Consider the following 20645-nt stretch of genomic DNA (forward strand, 5'->3'; position numbering starts at 1 on the left):
TCTTCATGGGATAATCTACACTAATAAAAGAGAAACGTGCAAATTGACTGTCCCTCCACTACGCCCACCAGCCAATCAGAGCGAGAATGCAAATTAACCCAACAAAGATGACGGTTAATTAGCATATGCAGGCTCCAAGCAGCCTGGGTCCCGGAAACATCCTCAGGACCTAGGCCGCTCCTAGCCTGTACGCCCGTGCGTAGGAACCAAGCGGCTAGGGGTGGGGCGGGAACATAGCCACACGGCGCGTGTGTGTTGGCGCCAAGCGGTGGCCCGGGTCCGCACACCCCCCGGGCCAGTTCCCACAATGCAGGGCTGGCTGCCGGCCGGGGGGACGTGCGGACCCGGCGGCCACCGCGCAGCTCGGGTCTGCATGCCCCCCAGGCTGGTGCCCACAACACAAGGCTGGCTGCCAGCCTGGGGAACATGTGGACCTAGTGGCCACCATGCGACTCGGGTCCACACACCCTCCAGGCCAGCACCCACAACGCGGGGCTGGCTGCCGGCCTGGGGGGCGTGCCCCCCTGTGCTGCGGGGACATGCCCCTAGTCCAGTGGACCCAACACAGGGGAAACACCTTTTCTTTTTAAAAAAAAAATATATTTAATTGATTTTTTTTACAGAGAAGAGAGAGGGATAGACAGTTGGAAACATCGATGAGAGAGAAACATCGATCAGCTGCGTCCTACACACTCCCCACTGGCGATGTGCCCCCAACCAAGGTACATGCCCTCAACAGGAATCAAACCTGAGACCCTTCAGTCTGCAGGCCGATGCTCTATCCACTGAGCCAAACCAGTTTAAGCATAAACACCTTTTCTGACCGCTCATTGGCTAAGCTCCTGTACGCCGCCACTTGCAGTGTTCTTGGTAACTTGGGTAATAAGAATCCAAGAAGGTGATCTAGGGTTTTTCCACCACACTCCTAGAGGAAAAAATGAAGGTATGCTGCTGGAGGGGCTAAGAAATGTCATATCCTGCCCTAGCCAGTTTGGTTCAGTGGATAGAGCCTCGGCCTGCCGACCACAGGGTCTGGGTTTGATTCTGATCAAGGCCATGTACCCAGGTTACAGGCTCCTCCCTGGCCAGGGCCCAGGTCAGGGCTCATGCAGGAGGCAACCAATCGAAGTGTCCCTCTCACATTGATGTTTCTCTCTGTCTCTCCCTCTCTCTTCCACACTCTCTAAAAATCAATGGAAACATATCCTCAGGTGAGGATAAAAAAAAAGAAAGAAAGAAATGTCATATCTTATGAAAGAGACATCTTGAAAATGCCTAAAGAAAGTTGTCATTTTTTCGTGGTGAAGGGACTGGACTCCGTGTTGATGAAAACACCTTGGCGGCTGCGGTGGCTGGCAGTGGCTGCAGCAGTGGGGTGATGGGGCTGGCGCCTTCCCCTGATCAGCCCAGACCTCTCGCAGAGGGAAGACAGACTGCGGCTTAGGCCTGCTCGCCTAAGCCATCAGTAGGACATCCCCTGAGGGCTCCCAGTCTGTGAAAGGGGGCAGGCTGGGCTGAGGGGACCTCCCTCTCCCCCCAGTGCATGAATTTTGTGCACCGGGCCCCTAGTCCTATGTAATAAAAGCCTAATGTGCTAAGTGTCCAGTTGGCTGGTCAACAAATCAAAGCGTAATGTGCTAATGATATGCTAAGGCTGCTCAACTGCTCGCTATAACATGCACTGACCACCAGGGGGCAGACAGTTGACCAGTTGCTATGACGTGCACTGACCACCAAGAGGCAGACGCTCCTACTGGCAGGTTAGCTTGCTGCTGAGCCAATGGGGACTGAACGAAACTGGTCGGACATGCCCTGGAGCCCTCCCATGATTCCTCCCCGGCTGGCCAACCTCCCACGTCCCTCCCGGGCCCCGATCATGCATGCACCGGGCCTCTAGTCTCAGTAATAAGATTGCTAAATCAACAGGCTTACATATTTTTAATTTCAAAACCACTCAGACTTTCCCCAAAAAATGCTGAAGTGCTTTAATGTACCTCTTTCCTGCCATTCCTACCAGCAACAGGTATGGTTGCTATCTTTTATTTTACGTTCTAGAGCACATTTGCCAATATCTGAAAACATTTTGACTAACAACTGAGGACAGGGGAGCTACTGTATGTAATGGACAGACTTTAGAGATGCTTCTAACATTCTACAATGCCAGTGAAACAGGAATTTTAGGGGTAAAATAGGACAGGTTTAGGAAATTTTAGAAATTTTGGAAATTAAGGGGACCATGGAGGAAGCACAGGGCTGTAGAGCAGCAGAAGGTATATTTCCATAGAATAGGCAAAACTGAAAAGCTGCAATAGATACATTTCCATAGAATGAGGGAGCTGGAAACAGCAAAAGATCTATATTTACAAAACAGAGAAGGCCTTCATCCAAAAGGAGAAGAATAAAGCCCAAAGGGAATAGGAAAACAATAAGGAAGGAGGGGTGGGGGGGGAGGGGGGGGGGGAAAGAAACTCAGGTGTCCCATGTGAGGTTCAACCTTTGAGCCCAGGAGTTACTATAGTAACCAGTCTAAGGGAATAGTGACCAATCAGAGGGGATGTCAAGGCACCAGGATCTGCAGCCTTTATAAGCCATAGGGAAAAGGAACTCAGTGGGACCCTTTCCCCCTACCTACTTGGGAGTCCATTCTGTGAGACTCTTTCCCTCTCCCCAGGTGGGAGTCTGTACTTGTTCTTCAATAAATCTCCACCTTTGCTATACCACTTTCTGTCCGTGGATTCATTTTTCAATTCCGGTGGACAAAGAAACCAGGTTCCAGTCCAAAAATTCTGTTTCACCAGCACAGCCCCCACAACAAAGAATTATCACATTCAAAATGTCAATAGTAGTAAGGTTGAAAAATGTGGGTATAAACTAATATTCCAGTATTATTTTAATTTGCATTTTCCTCACTATTATTGAATTTTAATATTTTTTCATCTTCATTGGTCATTTGTATTTCTTATTTTGAAAAAACCACTTATTCATGCATGTTACTATTTTTCTATTAGACTGTCAACAGTATAGAACAGACATTAGAAACACTGTCATTTTTATTACAATTATCCCAAATGTACTATTTGCTCATCAACACATTTTTTTTGCACTATTTTTGCCTCAGAATCTGATTCCTGGAACACCCAATTTACACAGTTTATGTGCACAATACGAAAGAGTTGGTAGTTAATACCCATTGAGGACAGCTGTGAACATGTCAATCAACACATGGGAAACATCTCTGTAGACAAATTTAGTTGTCCAGAATCTTGCTACCAGGTCCAAGAACTTTGTTGGCATATCTCTATCCAAAACTTTGTTGTCAACATCATCCAACTTGAACAAATATGTGATTAAGAAAAAAATCCTTATATCTCTCCCAACAGGTGAGCACTGACAAAGTAAAAGCATAAGTGGCTGCTCCCTCAAATAACTTACAGGACTGTGAAAGCCCCAGGACATCTCAATCACAAAGCGAAGATAACAACCCTTTTTCCTATTTGTTCTTTTTTTCCCTTACTCTTGCTTCATTTTTCTTGCTGCTTCTCCCCTCCATTTACCTTTTGTTTACCTTCTCTTTTAGTCTGACCACAGCTATGACTATTTTTTTAAGTCTAGTGTGCAAAGAAGAATTTGTAGAAAACTAAGATCAGAATATAAAAACAGTTAGTTTAAGCTAGCCAATGTCAACAAGTAACATGCATATTTTAAAACTAGGATGTGTGAGGATGAAAGAAACCAAATAAAGCACAAATAAATTAGTAGATGAATATAAAATCTTCCACTTGTCAATAGCTTTAATCATCTTCTATAAACTTTGACAGAAAAATCCTAGGCACAAAACATCTATAATAGAAGACAACTAGGAATCTCTTAGGTAGCTATGATTCTGGGGTGGTGGGGGGAGGGAACTATTAAGGTGATTTCTGGAAAACTGCATTTGAAGCAAACTCAACATCCCTTCCATTCCACTGAGAAAAGCAGAAGTCTGACTGTACTAGGTGCCATCCAGGAGTGGAGATCTCCTTTGTCTACAGACAACTGACAAGCATACCTTGCTTGTCTTCCAAGAGACCACCCACTGTCAAGAACTGCTAACATAAAGGAAAATTAATACCACAAAAGAGAGGTACCAAAAGAGAGAGGTACCAAACTCAAAGAGAAAACTAGTATTTATGAAAGAATAAACCAAGCAAAAAAAGTTAACATCAGTAGAATATGAATATATCAGTATTTTTAAAAAGGCTGATTTTAAAAAGTACCAATCAGACATCTTGAAAATTAAAAAAAAAGATGATTATAATGAACTCAACGGATGGGTTGTATATTAGACTAAGGAGTCAAGAAGGTCTGCCAGAATGCAATAAAAAAAGAGGATAGCCCTAGCCGGTTTGGCTCAGTGGATAGAGTGTGGTTAAGGCGCCGCCCCCATCACCCCGCAGCTGGTGCCACTGCCGGCCACCACCACAGTTGCTGGTCCTTGCTTCTTAGTGCTGGCTCCGCCCCCCGCCCACTGGTGGGTGGGGGGGCGATCTGGGGCCAGGCCGGCTGGGGGAGGGGCTGTGGATGGTTGAGGCACAGCAGGTCGCACCCTGTCCAGCCTCTACAGAGGCGTGGTGCCAGGACTGGGCCTGTGCCGCTGCCTCTGGGGAAGGGGCAGCACTGGGACCGGGACTATGCAGGCCTCTCTACCACGGCCTCTGCAGAAGGGGTCGCAGTGCTGGACTGGCCAGCACCAAGGCCTCTCCCACGCTGCCTCTGCAAAAGGGGCCGTGGCGGTGTGTCCCCCCCGCCCCCCCGCGGCGGTAGTGCCGCCCCCTCTCCTGAGGTGGCGGAGGCAGCGCCTCTCCCGTGGCCTCTGTGAAAGGACCACGGAGCTAGACTGGCCTGCAGCACTGGACCAGCCCATGCCGCCGGCCCTCGCAGCAGCTGTGGCTCTTTGTCTAGAAGGATGTCCGGTCTAATTAGCATTTTACCCTTTTATTAGTATAGATAATGTGGTATGGAATTCTATACTCAGCTTTAAAAAAGGGAAATCTTGCCGAAACCGGTTTGGCTCAGTGGATAGAGCATCAGCCTGTGGACTGAAGGGTCCCAGGTTCCATTCCGGTCAAGGGCATGTACCTTGGTTGCGGGCACATCCCCAGTTAGGAGGTGTGCAAGAAGCAGCTGATTGATGTTTCTCTCCCATCAATGTTTCTAACTCTCTATCCCTCTCTCTTCCTCTCTGTAAAAAATCAATAAAATATATTTTTTTAAAAAAAGGGAAATCTTACCCTTTGCAAGAGCATGAATGGACCTGGAGAACATTATGCTAAGTGAAACAAGCCAGAAAGAGAAAGACAGGTATCATATGATTTCACTCATATGTGGTATCTAATGAACAAAATGAACAAGCAAAATGAATAAAAGACTCATAGATAGAAAGCAGGCTGACAACTGAGGGATGGGAGTCTGGGTGGTGGTGGTGGTGGTGAAGGAACTGAGCAAAAAAGAAAAAAAATGTGGTATATTGAATGCATAGAAGTATGCTTGACTACAAACACACTGAAGATTTATTTAGCATTTTTACTAAAAATTTACAGAATAAATAGAACATTCTCTGGGCAGAGTCATGACCTTGTTTCATTAGCATAAACAAGTAAGTAATACACTCTTTCCAGTCTACTAGAAGTTAAAGTCTAAATGATATCACACTAGAAAAAAAACACACGATAACACACTGAACACAAGGAGAGGCAGTCATAGCAAGGGCTGAAAATTAATAGAATACAGCTAAGATAGGCACACAAGGCTTTGCATAGAAATATGGATACTTATTTTTATTAAGCAAAGTTCAAATCAACCTAAAATCAAGCAACTGAATCTTTCAATTAGCTATCTCCCTCCATTTAGTCAAATTTTATAAGAAGCTTCCTTTTTAAAATTACTACTTTTTTAACTCCAAAATCAGAACCTGCTAATTTCCTTTCCCTATCCTCCTATATAATAAAAGGCTAATATGTAAATTGATTGAACGGTGGAACGACCAGTTGCTATGACATGCACTGACTACCAGGGGGCAGACGCTCAACACAGGGCTGACCCCTGGTGGTCAGTACGCTCCCACAGGGGGAAGCACTGCTCATCCAGAAGCCGGGCTCATGGCTGGCAAGCGCCGGAGCGGTGAGAATTTCTCCTGCCTCCGTGGCAGTCAGACATCACCTGAGGGCTCCCGGACTGCGAGAGGGCGCAGGCCAGCTGAGGGACACCCCCCGCCCCCCCGCAAGTGCACTAATTTTGTGCACCAGGGCTCTAGTTGTACTATAGAAAGAAAGAAAAAAAACAATGCTTTGAATGACACTGAGCATGAAAGGATATAATTACAAGGCAAACACCATACTGCAAATTGTCTTCCATGGCTCCTCCACTGCCCATTCAGCAAGCATGCAAACTACTTTTGCATAGCTCTTGATCTTGGTTAACACCCCTAGCACCTTCTGCTCACCCCACTCCTCACCCCATTGCTTTCTGCCAAACTGTTAATAAATGGCAAAGAAAGAATAACATGCCCTAGCCTTTTGGCTCAGTCCAGGTTCGATTCCAGTCAAAGGCATGCACCTTAGTTGCAGGCTCAATCACCAGTCCTGGTTGGGGTGTCTGCAGGAGGCAACCAGTTGATGTGTCTTTCTCACATAGATGTCTCCCTCTCTCTGTCTCTCCCCCTCCCTTCCACTCTCTTTAGAAATCAATGGAAAAATATCCTCGAGTATTTTTGCAAAGCAAAGCAAAACAAAACAAAAAAACAAGAAAGAATAACATTACAATAGAGATGGTATAGAAAAGCTCATTATTTTGCTCCACTGATGGAATTTAGGACAAAAAGCTACTTATTAGCACAATGCTAGTTTATCAGTTAACACCAACTATGCCAGGAACTAGACCTTAAGCTTTGAGACCAATACTAGGCAGAAATTAAGTAAATGCACTGGAGGAAAAAGTCTAAAGCTACTAAAGAGATTTTTAAAACTAAAAAGCAATTTGTTACTGGAAATTACTTTTAGTTTGGGTAGTTTTTTTAAGGTTCCAAACCTTAAAATTGGTGATTCACAATATTTCTGTGAAAATGCATCTTTCCCCTGCATCTCTTACAACAAATCACTTTCTAATTGATCTGAAAGAGCTTTTTAACAAGCTGAACTGTCGAAACCCCCTAGTAACTTCCCACTACCATTGCTTACACACAAGAACTCCAAACTCACATTACTCCACTCTTGCCAATCTGGCCTCCTACATGTTAACATTGGCGGGTTCAAAAAATACTAATCTCACCCTGGCTGATTGGCTCAGTTGGTTGGGCCTCGTCCCGTGCACTGAAGGGTTGCTGGTTCGATTCCTGGTCAGGGAACATGCCTGGGTTACAGGATTGATGTAGCTCTCATATCTGTTTCTCTCTCTCTCTAAAAATCAATTTTAAAATCTTTTTAAAAAATACTAATCTCTTTCTAAAAGAAAACAGTTGAAAAGATTAAGTACTATGTATTGAATTTCTATGAGCAACACATGGGCATAAATTTAAACATAGTGAATACTGGTAATAATACAGGTGAATTATGAAAAAGAAAAGGCCTCCATTTCTGCCTAGATGTCAAACAATCAAAGTATTACTTAAACTACTAGAAGACAGCTTTATCCTCCAAGATATGAATAAGTTTCATCTCTTGATAATGAATAACTGTCCAGTAGAGTCAATGACCCTGTATTTCTGCTTAACGAATTCAACAAACATTTGGACTCAAATCTTATGGGGAATCCTGAAGTTAATGCATGAAGCAAAAATCATTAATTGTCAAAATTACTTTTGAAAATTCTTTATTTTTTTATAATTTTTAATTGAATTTATTGGGGTGACATTGGTTAAAAAATTATATAGGGTTCAGGTGTGCAATTCTATAATACATTATCTGTATATTGTTTTGTATGGTCACCACCCAAGTCAAGTCTCCTTCCATCACCATTTTATCCCCTCCTATACACTCTTCTTCCTTCCCCCAACCCGCTTTCCCTCTGGTAATCACCATACAGTAGTCTGTGGTAGTTTGTGGTGATGAAGTTTGGTGGTGTGTATTTTTTTTAATTCTTTAGGAAAGCACCACACAGGAGATGCAAGGTAAGTGCTATTATCTCCATTTTATGTATAAAGAAACTGAAACCCGGAGAGATTGAGAAATTTGCCCAAGGGAGGACTCAAACTCAAGCAATCAGACTCCAGATTGCCTAAACTTGACTTCTATAGTGCATGGACTGTTACCCATGATTTATTAATATGAATCTTTATCATTAGAATCACATGCAGATTCACACTCCTGAACGGAAACAAAACAGATTTAGGTATCAGATGTTGCTCACCACTGCTGACTTCAAGGTGAAAAGGTCATTAACTGAAAAGAGAATCATCAGGACAATTAGATCTTTTTCTTTCTTTTTGTCAAGGTAATATAACTGAATTCATTTTAGTTAAAAGCACATTTGATATGATTCTACTGTACAACCACCAACAGGATAGTCTTTATCCTGAAGGCACACAAGAGGCCAGAGTAGGAAATAAACAGTATAAACTGGCAGCCTCTCAAAAGAACTATTACTGATCAAAACACAGAAACCCCAGTTCACATGTACAGAAAATGTACATTAGGTGATTAGTATATTAGTATTAGTATAACTAATAACCAGAAAATTTTTAGTCCAAAGAGTAGGTAGCAACTGCATACACACACAAATACACTCAAAACTATCTGGGTAAAACACAAGACTTAAAAACAAGTAACTCAGATAATAAATCTAAAAGGTAACAATGAGAAACAGTAAATGTTTATCTTCTCTCTCCTCAACAAACACTGTGCTGAAACTTGTCAAACAAGAAGCAAACTTAGAACCTGCCCCCATCTTTCGCAGAGGCAATCTACTCTGGAAAAAAACAAGTAACATTTAAAGATCAGAACCACAAATATTAAGATATAATTTAGTGAAATACAAAGTAAGAAAACAATCAGTTTGACAGTCAGTGAAAAGTTACTTAACAAGAATCTGCTCTGGAACAAAAATGTCTAACAAAGAACAGTCAAGAAAATATTCCAAGACAGAAAAATAACCCTCAAAGGATTCTTCAGCACATACACAGAACTTCAGAAGACCAGAAAGGGACCTCTAAAACAAGCCCTGCACTAATAATATGACACCATTACAGAAAGCTTTCAATGATATCCATTTGGCAGTAAGGAGCCACTGTAAACTCTTAGCAAGTATTTATATATTATCTGATAATCACATATAGTCACTGTGAAAGATGACCTAGAATTAGGTACATTAATCCACGAGAAAAATGAGTAAACAGTTAAAATATGAGGTTGTTTGATAATGCTTCTCTTATTTTATTCCCTTTTTATCAAATTCTAAAAGTATATTTATTTATTTTTGTTGTTGTTAATCTTCACCCGAGAATATTTTATCCATTGATTTTCAGAGGGGGGGGGGGGGGAGAAAGGAAAGGAGACAGGGGAGAGGACAGAGGGAGATCAATGTGAAAGACACAATGATTGGTTGCCTCCTGCAAATTCCCTGACTGGGGCTGGGGATTGAACTTGGAACCCAAGTATATGCCTTTGACCAAGAACTGAACCTGAGACCCTTCAGAGCTAGGGTGGGCACTCTTAACCACTGAGCAGCACTGGCCAGGGCTAAAAGTATATTTATTAAATTTAAATTACAGCTTTACAAAAGTAGCATTCAATTCTGAAACACTGAATGAGAAATAATCTTCTACTACTTTATTGACCAACTGTTATTTTTATGTGAATCAAACCGGGGATAAGAAAATACCTAAGATAAAGTCATTTCCCATATGTATCCTGAAATTAAAAAAATCTACAACCAACCCCACCTACTAAATGATAGTACAGTGGCACTCTTTACCTAAGAAGAACATACTTGTAAGAATGCGGATGCTTTAGCATTATGATGTAGTGCATACAAAATCAAGCGACTTATAAAAAGAATGCTTAAATGAGGTTTAAGACTGTTATACCAATTTCCAGGATCAATTGGTAGAATAAAAATTAAAAGCTGGAAATTTTGAAAAAATATTTAACTTGTGAATATATATATTTACAAATGTTTAAGTATGAGGGTGTTTATTGGTTCATTTGCTCAATCCCTCTATGTGGTGGGCATTGTATTAGATTGAGAATACAATGGTGAGAAAGATGGAGCCATCCCAGACTTCACAGATTCAAGAGTATAGTAGGAAACATATGAACAAGCAACCCTAGTATTTGTGATAAGTGCTTTGGAAGGAAAAAGTTCAGTGTCATGTAATCACATAGTGATGTGAGGTACTCACTGACTTGAATTATATAGGTATGTCATTGGTGATTCTTCTTCTTATTTATTTTTTTTGGTGATTCTTATTTTTTAAAGAAACACTGGTATGTCTCAATGGTCAGTGGTTGAACTGAGAGGTCACCGGTTTGATTTCCGGTCAGGGCACATGCCTGGGTTGCGAGCTCAATCCCCAGTAGGGGTTGTGCAGGAGGCAGCCTATCAATGATGTTTCTCTCATTGATGTTTCACTCTACCCTTCTCCCTTCCTCTCTTTCTAAAAATCAATAAAAGCATATTAAAAAATACCTAGAAACAGATCATTTTGAGAAAGATAATTATTTAGAAGATGACTGATAAGTGCAGGTTACTCAGTCTTTTTGGTACCATTATTAAATGTTTAGATATATTGCTCCCTTCTCATTCTAGAGGGCTGACTTACATTAGTGGTTCTTAACCATTTCATGTGGGATAACCCACCCCTGTGTAACATTAAAAAAAACTTGAACACTAAAATAAGTGTATTTTTTAATCATCAGATTAAAAGTCAACTGCATAAAAAGCTACTATAAAGTCAAAATGCTTTTAAATACATGCACTTTTTTTTTTAATCACAGGTTTGGAAAAAGAAATGTCCAAAACATTTGTGCAGTCAGGATACCAGACTTGGTGTATATGTGGGTGTGGTGGTCTCTTGTGATAATTCAGGTCCAGAGACTGAGAAGACTTATTGACAAGATGATCTTCAAACAACTTTCTGACTTTGAGAATCTGTAATTGTTCAAGTTTTTTTGTGTTTGTTTTTTTTAATTGAATCAGTGGCACATCATGGTAGGTTTTATAATGGCCCACTTTATAATATGAGTTAATACTTTCAGTACAGCAGTCCCTCCTTATCAATGGTTTCCCTCTCCAAGTTTTCAGTTGCCTGCATGGGAAAATTTTCCCAGTCATCAACATCATTGTCGTTCCTGACATCCAACCATGTCCAACCATCGACATGGTCATGACTTGATCAGTCAGGATCACCCAAAGCAAATAATCTTCCTTCTGATGTATGGTCAGGTCAATAGTAGCCTACTGTTATCATAAAGACTTGGTCATTTACCTCACTTCATTTCACCATGCAGGCATTTTATCATCTCACATGTAACAAGAAGGGTGAGATTAGTACAATGAGATATTTGAGAGAGATACATTTACATAAGTTTCATTACAGTACGTTGTAATTGTTCTATTTTATTAGTTACCATTATTTCTTATTTTGCCTAATTTATACATGAAACTTTATTATAGGTATGTAAAAGAAGAAACATAGTATGGATGGTTCCCAACTTAACAATGGTCTGACTTATGATTTTTCAACTTTACAAAGGCATGAAAATATGCACTCAGTAGAAACTGTACTTCAAATTTAAATTTCAATCTTTTCCTGGGCTAGTGATATATGGTAAGATACGCTCTTGTGATACTGGGCAGTAGCAGTGAGCCACAGTTCCCAGTCAGCCACACATCACAAGAGTAAACTGATATTCTACAGCATAGCATTAAATGCATTTTTTAACTTAACAATATTTTCAACTTATGATGGGTATATATTGATGTAAATCCATCATTAAATTGAACATCTGTAAATATAGGATTGAGTACTATCTTCAGGCATCCACTGGGGGTCTTGGAACATATCCTTTGTGGATGAGGCCAGACTGTACAGCAATCTCAGATGCTGTCAACTGTGGTTAGGTGCCGTTCTTTAGTGATACCCTAAATCTCCGTTAGGATAAATGTCTGCTCTTTCATTACAAGTTTGCTATTACCCTCCCCGCAAAAAATAACTGGAACTAGTCTACACTGCACATGAAATCTGAAACCCAATAGAGAAAAGCCCGGTAATTTTATTGGTTCATTTTACATAAAGGCAAACTAAGTCCAAAGGCAAAAAACACTGGTTTTCCATTATCATTCACTGATAGTGACCCCTGAACTGACAATATTTGCCCATTCCTTCATTCTCTTAAAATTTTTTACTATTGATCAGGTGGAGAAAGAACAGCTATAAGGCATCAGGATTCTGCCAGTTTTTCCATTAGTTGAAACAAATGCCTAACTACAAAACCTACTGAAGTTGCAATTTAAAAATGCTATTCAAACACAGAGCAATTTCTCCAAACACAAATAATAAATTACAATTAGGGCCAGTTATATTTAGGTAGTCTAATAATAACTCTAGACTATAAGACCAGTATTTATTTGTCATAAAATTAAAATACAAATTTGTTATTAAAAATGAAATAGACATCTCTCTTACATTGATGTTTCTCCCCCCCTCCCCTAAAAAATATCAATAAACATATCCTGGAGTGAAGATGAAAAAAATTTAAAAGTGAAATAGACATTCTTATTGTTGCTTTACTAAAGAATCATCTAGTAACTCAAAACAAGAATGTAAGTACAAGCCCACAAATTCCACAAGGTGTACAACAGTATGTGCCAGTTTTATTTTGGATAAAAAATAATAAATTATTTCAAAGCAGTTCAAGTTACACAAAGAAGTTAATCTAAAGGTCTCATTTTCTAATGGCAGTCAGGTGAATAAAAAAATTATTCTTATAAAACTACAAAACACCATGAAATTTAAAAATCATCACAGTGTTGACCCAGACAATGCTGAAAATGAAAGAGTTTACTAGATTCTATCAAATACTAAATGGCTGAGGTGGGGTAGTATTTGAAAATGCAACAGAAAAAAAAAAGAAAATGAAATGAAATGTCAAAACCTAGTTTCATGTACAGAAACTATATTTTTGGTGATTATTATATAACTGAGAACTTTTATGTATTTTTCATTTATCTACTATTCTTCTGTGATTAAAACCGAATTGAAAATTTATAAAGATGAACTAGGAAAGGCCAGATAATTTCAGATACATAAAAATGACATGAGACAAGTGATGACTAATTCAAAGACTCCCCGGATGGATTACCTCTTATTAGCAGCACTCAGAATCACCATTTAGGGCTGGAAGAAATGTAAGAGATCTAATTATGCAGGACGACACGAAGACCAGAGAGAGAAAATGACCTTCCTGCCCTAGCCTCAGTGGATAGAGCTTCAGCCTGCGGACTGAAGGGTCCCGGGTGGATTCCAGTCAAGGGCATGTACCTCGGTTGCAGGCTCCTCCCGCCCGGGGCCCTGGTTGGGGCTCGTGCAGGAGGCAACCAATTGATGTGTTTCACATCGATGTTTCACTCTCTCTTCTACTCTCCAAAAATCAATGGAAAATATCCTTGAGTGAGGATTTAAAAAAAAGACCTTCCCACGGTAACTATGATGGAGAGCCCAATATTAAGTGCACATCTCCTAGTTCCACCATACTGTTGCACATCTTTTCTATGTCTTACTCTCCTATTGGAAAAAAACCTCTGGCTCTCTCCTGGCCTAGCATCACAGAAATATAGTAAGCACTAAACTAAGGTAGTTCATTACCACATCAAAACTTCCTTCAGCCCTAACCGGTATGGCTCAGTGGATAGAGCATTGGCCTTCGGACTCAAGGGTCCCAGGTTCGATTCCGGTCAAGGGCATGTACCTTGGTTGTGGGCACATACCCAGTAGGGAGTGTGCAGGAGGCAGCTGATGGATGTTTCTCTCTCATCATCAATGTTTCTAACTCTCTATCCCTCTCTCTTCCTCTCCATAAAAAAATCAATAAAATATATATTTTTTAAAAACTTCCTTCAAAGCTGACTTAGTAAAACATGTCTTGAATATGAACAGTATATGGAAATGATTTGTAAATGTATATAAACTGGAGTTATTTGACCAAAGGTTTCTCTGACCTCTGATTTATTCTGGAACTGCCACTGTATAATCCCAGTCTTGGATAAGACCCTCCACCCTTACCCCATCCTAGTGTTCAATGCAGCCTGGCCAATTCCCCACACAGCTGTTTGGCACCAAAAGGATTTAACAGTTCAACAAAACCACACAAAGCAGTTCAAGGGGGTACACTCCAATGCTTCGCCTAACGTCAGAGAATCTGTTTCAGGCATGTCAGGCTTGGTCATGTAAATGTCAAGGTAAAATAAAAAACGAATTTAAGATGCTTCTGTCCAACATGGCTAAGAACTCACTCTCACAGATGGAAAAAAGAAGTCAATGAACACCATGTACAGTCAACCTACAGGCACCGTATTTACCCATCCTCCATCCTAAAACACTTAAAAAAGGCGAGTGGCTCGTTCTTAAAAGGTTATTACCGACTAAGTGCCAGGCCTTGGGAATCACCAAAGCAATTCATAATTACAACGCACCCACCGTTAATGGAATTTGGTTTCCTTCACCACTTAATACAACCGTCACATTGGCAACGCTAGAGAGAAGTGCTGTGTCACCGGGAAAAACACGTTTCTGAAACCCAAGGAAAACGGTCCAAGAAGGTCGCCAACCTGTGCCCTCGGGCTACCCCATTCCCTCTACAGGCAGCCCGAAAGGGCTCTCCCCAAGCCCACGTGCTGCCGTCCGCAGGGAAGGCCCCTGCCCGGCACAACCCGTCCAGGAAAGCTGCACCCGCGGGGTTCCACCTCCACGGCTTAGGGCTGCTTCTCACCATTTCCAGGTGAGCGCCGGGGTCTTCGGGGTGTCCGCTGCCCGGGGCCGGGCTGGCCCTCCCCTCCGGGGTCTTCCGTTCACTGTGGCGCTTCAAGCCGCCGGCATCGCCTCGACCTCCAGCCTCTCGGCGCCGTCGCTGCCGGCTCCACAGGTACATGGCACCCGCGCCCAGCAGCAGGGGCGCCCCGACCGCCAGCGCCAGCTGCCATCGCGGCAGGCCCCCTGTGCCCGGGCCCGCCGCCGCGCCGCCGCCGCCCACCCCACTCCCGGAGCCGGGCGCAGCCGCAGCGACGACCGCCGCCTCTACAGGCTTAGAGGCAGCCATGACGAGCGTCCTCCGCCACCGCCTCTCTGTTGGTTGCGGGCGCCACAGTCACCAGTTAGCGTGCGAAGGAAAACCGGGGAGGGAGGGAGGGAAGGAAGGCTGAGAGCCGGAGAGCACGCTAGGAAGCCCCAGCAGAAGACAGAAAAGGGCCAGAGGTCACCGGAAGCCCAGGGCATGCCGGGCCAGACCTGGCCGCCCGCCTCCTCCCATTGTAACTGCAGAGGAGGCGGGAGGGAGGGGGGAAGAAAACGGAGGATGGGAGAATCACTTCCGGGTCAAGGGAAACTGTACGGAGGCGTCAGGTGGGCGTCGGGGCAGCCCTTTCTCCTTCCTCTCGCCCCGCTGTTGTTGGTGGGGCTGTCCTTGGGGGTCTGGGGTCTCCGCTGGTAGCCGATGTCTGGCGAAGCCGAGGAGCGGCGCGTACGCACGGGGTTTTACGGCGTGCAGGCGATCAGAGCCGAGGAAGGCTCTGCAGGGGCCCTAAGCATGGGCGAGAGTGGCAGAGGGTTTGTGGAGGTTATTGGCTGGGAGGGGGGGTGGGCGGGGCGTAGGCCGAGTTGCCCCGTTTATTGGTGGAATTTGGACCCCTCGTTTTCTACTTCTCGCCACGTTGGCGCTTCTTAGGGTCCCGCTGCCGTTTGCTCGGTTGTCTGTGTGTCCTGGGAACTAAGGGATTGGAAGGACTTTTAAAGATGTAAGGGAAAAGAGCTCAAAGCTGAAGATACCCTGCTGTATCCCCGATCTTCTCTGTGCCGTGGCCAGATTTTAGTTTGAGACGTGGGGCCACAGTAGACGGCAGCGATCGGACTGGGTGGAAACCGGCAAATCTAGGCGGGCTCGGTCGAAATGGCTGGAATTGGGGTCCTTGCGGCTCCCCGGCGCGCTCGTTCGGAAAGCGATGACGTCGGTGTGTTGTTACCTGGTTCTCCAGCCGAGTGGGCAGGAACGCGAAGACCCAGAGTTACCAGCTTTTCTCTGCGCGTTTGTATCTTGTACTGGGTTGCGCCTGGCACCCCAGCTCACACCACGCTCCTTAAAATTCCCGCCGCCCTCCCCAGTGCTCTGATCTGCCCAATGCCCTTTTTTTTTGCATTAAATGTCAGTCTTCTTACCTCGTTCCCAAATAGAAATTTTAGTTCAGAGCTTTCACATATTAATAGCTTTGTCTTCCTATCCCTGTGCTCTGCAAAGATCTCTTCAAACAAAAATTTTCTTAGCCAGAAATTGTGTGGAATTCACAGTATTTTTTAAGGATAAAAGACAAATATTAATAGAGAAGCAGAATTCAGAACTGCGGCTCCCCATTTCAGGTATGCCAGTCTGCAGACTGGATGAAAAGCGACCGACCGAATGCTAACCTGACTAACTCAGGGAAGTGCTGCCTGGTCGCCATGCAAACTCAAGAGACCTAAAGTAACCTAAAGGATGGTCTGAAATTAAAACCTTTCATTAAAAAGCAGTTTATAAAAGCAATTAAAAAGGGAAGCAACCAATCAATGATTCTCATCATTTATGTTTCTCTCCCTCTCCTTCCTCTCTGAAATCAAGTTAAAAGTATTTTAAAAAAATAAAAATAGAAAGTTTATAGTGGGTAGTCATGTTCTATGCCAGTGTCTTCCCTGACAAAGATCAACTTCTATTTTTACTGAGCCTATTGTCTTTTTGCATCTAAGGTAGCATTCCTGTGGGAATGTCAGGGCAACTTGTAACTTCCCTTTTCCGGATCCCTCAGGGCACAACAAATGGCACCTGGGTGCAGAGGACAACTTCCCTTATTTTTATTGTTATCGTGTTAATCTTTGACTGTTAACTCTCCTATACCCATCTATGTAAAAGAAGCATGTGTCTATCATTTTACTTTTTATCCATTCCCAGAGGTTCCCCTTTGCTTTCTCTCGCTTCCCTAATCTATCACCAATGGATTTCATGGAACCCACTTACATCTCCACCTTTGATGGTAAGTTATCAAAATAGGTGAAAGACCACCATTCTGCGGAGCATTATCCCAATAGGTTGAGCTTCTGCTTCCCGTCAATTATCGACAATTTGGCCCAAATAAACTCACAAAAATTCTTTGCAGGTTTGAATGTTTTCTTACGTTATCAAGACCTCTGTATTAAAAATTTACAAGTGATCAATTTCTTTTGGGGTACAATGGAGGATGTTCAACATTACAGTAGCACTACATAACAAATGAAAGATTAAGTGGCACCAAAATAGATTAAATTAGCATGGCCTACTTTGAAAGTTTCAGAATCATCGCTTTTCTTTTGCTTCATACAGATTCCTATTAGTAAATTGCTTTCAGGCAACAAGTTTCCTTAGCAACAGATTGAAAAGATGAGCTAAAGATGATAGGGGCCCGCCTTGTGGCTAAGTGGTTGAGGGTGGACCCATGCTCCAAGAGGTCGCTAGTTCCATTACCTATCAGGGCACCTGCCCCGATTGATGATGTTTCTCTCTCACTGATGTTTCTATCTCTTCCTTCTCCCTCTCCCTCTCTCTCTCCAAAAATCAATACAAACATATTTAAAAAATATATAATAGCAATGGAATTGATCAAATACACTGTAGTAATTGTTGCAGCAAAGGTTTTCTGTCCCTGATTCCCAGCCCCACAAAGCAAGTTTTGTTCCCCTTTGCATGATTTTTCCCTTTCCTTTTCAGAGCAATTACGATTTTTTTCCTGAAATTTCCATTTTTCTGCAGCCTCATAGGGGATTGTCAAGTGCTATTAACTACAAACTATTGGTGGGAACTAAAACATTTAAAGTGTTTCCAAATGACATATTTATTTATTGGCATAGATAACAGATGTATTTATTTATGGTTTCAACCCAAAAGTTACCAAGGGTTTACTGTGAAGTCTTTCTCCAACTCCTGTCCCCAGGCACCCAGTTCCTCTCTCCAAAGACAATCAATGTTTGAGGTTCTTGAAACATTTGTTTAAGATTTATCTAAAGGGCTGTTTTTGGAGACTTAATTTTTTTCAATATATATTTTATTGATTTTTTACAGAGAGGAAGGGAGAGGGACAGAGAGCTAGAAACATCGATGAGAGAGAAACATCAACCAGCTGCCTCTTGCACACCCCCCACTGGGGATGTGCCCGCAACCAGCATGCATGCCCCTGACCAGAATTAAACCTGGGACCCCTCAGTCCGCAGGCCGACGCTCTATCCACTGAGCCAAACTGGCCAGGGCTAGACTTAATATTTTAAAAATATTTTTTTATTGATTTTAGAGAGGGAGGAGGAGGGAGAGAGAGATAGAAACATCAATGATGAGAGAGAATAATTTATCGGCTACCTCCCGCATATCCTACCCTGGGGATCAAGCCCAAAACCCGGGCATGTGCCCTGGCCAGGAATTGAACCGTGTCCTCCTGGTTTATAGGTCGAGGTTCAACCACTAAGCCACGCCAGCTGGGCTGCCAGGCTGGGGACTTTATTTTTAAGATCAACATCAATAAATGAATTTGTTCTTGTTGATTTTATACTTTGTTAATCTGATTTCCATTTCTGACCTCCCATTTTCTCCATCATTTCCAAATTGATTAGAGTACAGAACTGAGCAAGAATGTCACTAGCTTTGTGACCTTCCTGATCTGATGCATACATCTCTAGATTGTGAAACAGCAAAAATATAACACCTCTCAGGTTATAATAAAGATTTAGATAGGTAATATTTAAAGTCTTTTTAGTGTAATCCTACCTAATAATAGACAAATATGCAAATTGACCATACCTCTAACACCCCACAAGCCACGCCCACCATCCAATCAGAGCGAGTATGCAAATTAACCCAACCAAGATGGCTACAGCTACAGAGAGCAAGGTTTCCTAGGTAATAGAGGAAGCCAAGCTTTCTGCCTGTCCTGGCCAGGCCTAAGCCTCCACTCAAGCTACAAAGTTTCAATTATAGAAGGTAAACAAATTCAAACAGAAATGGCTGCAGAATGGAGCTTGAGAGAGCAGGCCAGGGTTGCTCCTGGCAACAGGGGAAGCAAAGCTTTCCGCACACCCTGGCCAGGCCCACCCACTTAAGCTACAAAGTTTCAATTATAACCCCAATAGAAATGGCTGCCAGCAGCAGAGGGAGCCCAGGCTTGGCTCTGCTCCAGGCTACAAAGTTTCAATTGTAGAAGGAAAATAAATTCCAGATACCAGGGCCTCCGCTTGGGTTGCCAGGGGGCGTGGCCGGCCTGCAAACCACCACAGGCTCCTCGCTCAGGCCGCCCCACTCCCCAAAGGAACCCCACCCTGATCAGGGACACCCTTCAGGGCAAACCAGCTGGCCCCCACCCCTGTACCAGGCCTCTATCCTATCTAATAAAAGAGTAATATGCAGATTGATCATCACTGCAACACACAATATAGCTGCCCCATGTGGTCAAAGATCCTGCCCCCATGTGGACACAAGATGGCCAGCAGGAGAGGGCAGTTGGGAGGCACCCAGCCTGCAAGGGAGGGCAGCTGGAGGTGATCAACCCTGCAGGAGAGGGCAGTTAGGAGTGACCAGGCCGGCAGAGGAGGGAAGTTGGGGGCAAACAGGCTGGCAGCGGAGTGGTTAGGGGGTGATCAGGCTGGCAGGCAGAAGCGGTTAGGGGAGATCAGGAAGGCAGGCAGGCAAGCAGTCGGACATCCCTCGAGGGGTCCCAGATTGGAGAGGGTACAGGCTGGGCTGAGGGACAACCCCCCTCCGTGCACGAATTTCGTGCACCGGGCCTCTAGTCCTATATAATAAAAACCTAATATGCAAATTGTTCGATCAGGAGTTCGGGAATTTGACTACTCACTATGATGTGCGCTGACCACCAGGGGGTGTTACAGAACATGGTGGGTGTCAGCCATGCGGGGCAGCAGTGGAGGCACTGCTGGCCCCGATGGGCCCCGACGAGAGCAGGACTAATGTCGGTGTGTGTTTCTCAGCATCTAGAAGGGTTCAGGAATCTGGAGAAGGGGCTGTTATAAATTATTAAAGAGTCTAGAGATGAAACATAATTTTGGAAGGCATTTTGGGGTAGCCAGAGGAGACTTAGCTAAAGAAACCAAGTTCTGCTTGTCTCAGGACCCCTTGCTTTTTATTAACACAAATTGTCCTAAGGCAAGGTAGATATACACATCAAAGCCCAAGGTTTAGTATACAGAATCCATTGTCAGATTAGGGGAACTGCCTTCAGCTGTTCAGGTGTTTGACCAGTGGAGGCAATAACGTGTAGATTGAAATGCCCTCAGTTGTCTGGCAGCAAGCAATCATTTATGCATCCTTTTCAGGTTTGGGGAAATGCCCTCAGCCATTCCAGATGATTCAGCCCTGCTGACATGCTGGAATTGGCTTCCAGCATGGGACCACGGT

At 43.3% G+C, this 20645-nt stretch overlaps 1 protein-coding gene across 1 annotated transcript in view; it reads right to left on the reverse strand.

Annotated features, from left to right (window-relative positions):
* The window catches only part of TOMM70 (translocase of outer mitochondrial membrane 70), a 48831-nt gene extending 33053 nt beyond the window's left edge, over positions 1-15778 (reverse strand). Inside the window, exon 1 of the mRNA XM_079767103.1 lies at positions 14961-15778. Coding sequence (XP_079623229.1) covers positions 14961-15287 — 327 coding nt within the window. The 5' untranslated portion in view covers positions 15288-15778. The remainder of the gene's footprint in view (positions 1-14960) is intronic.
* Between the last annotated feature and the right edge of the window lie 4867 nt (positions 15779-20645).

The sequence above is a fragment of the Cnephaeus nilssonii genome (assembly GCF_951640355.1).
Source record: "Cnephaeus nilssonii genome assembly, chromosome: 3".
Taxonomy (NCBI): domain Eukaryota; kingdom Metazoa; phylum Chordata; class Mammalia; order Chiroptera; family Vespertilionidae; genus Cnephaeus; species Cnephaeus nilssonii.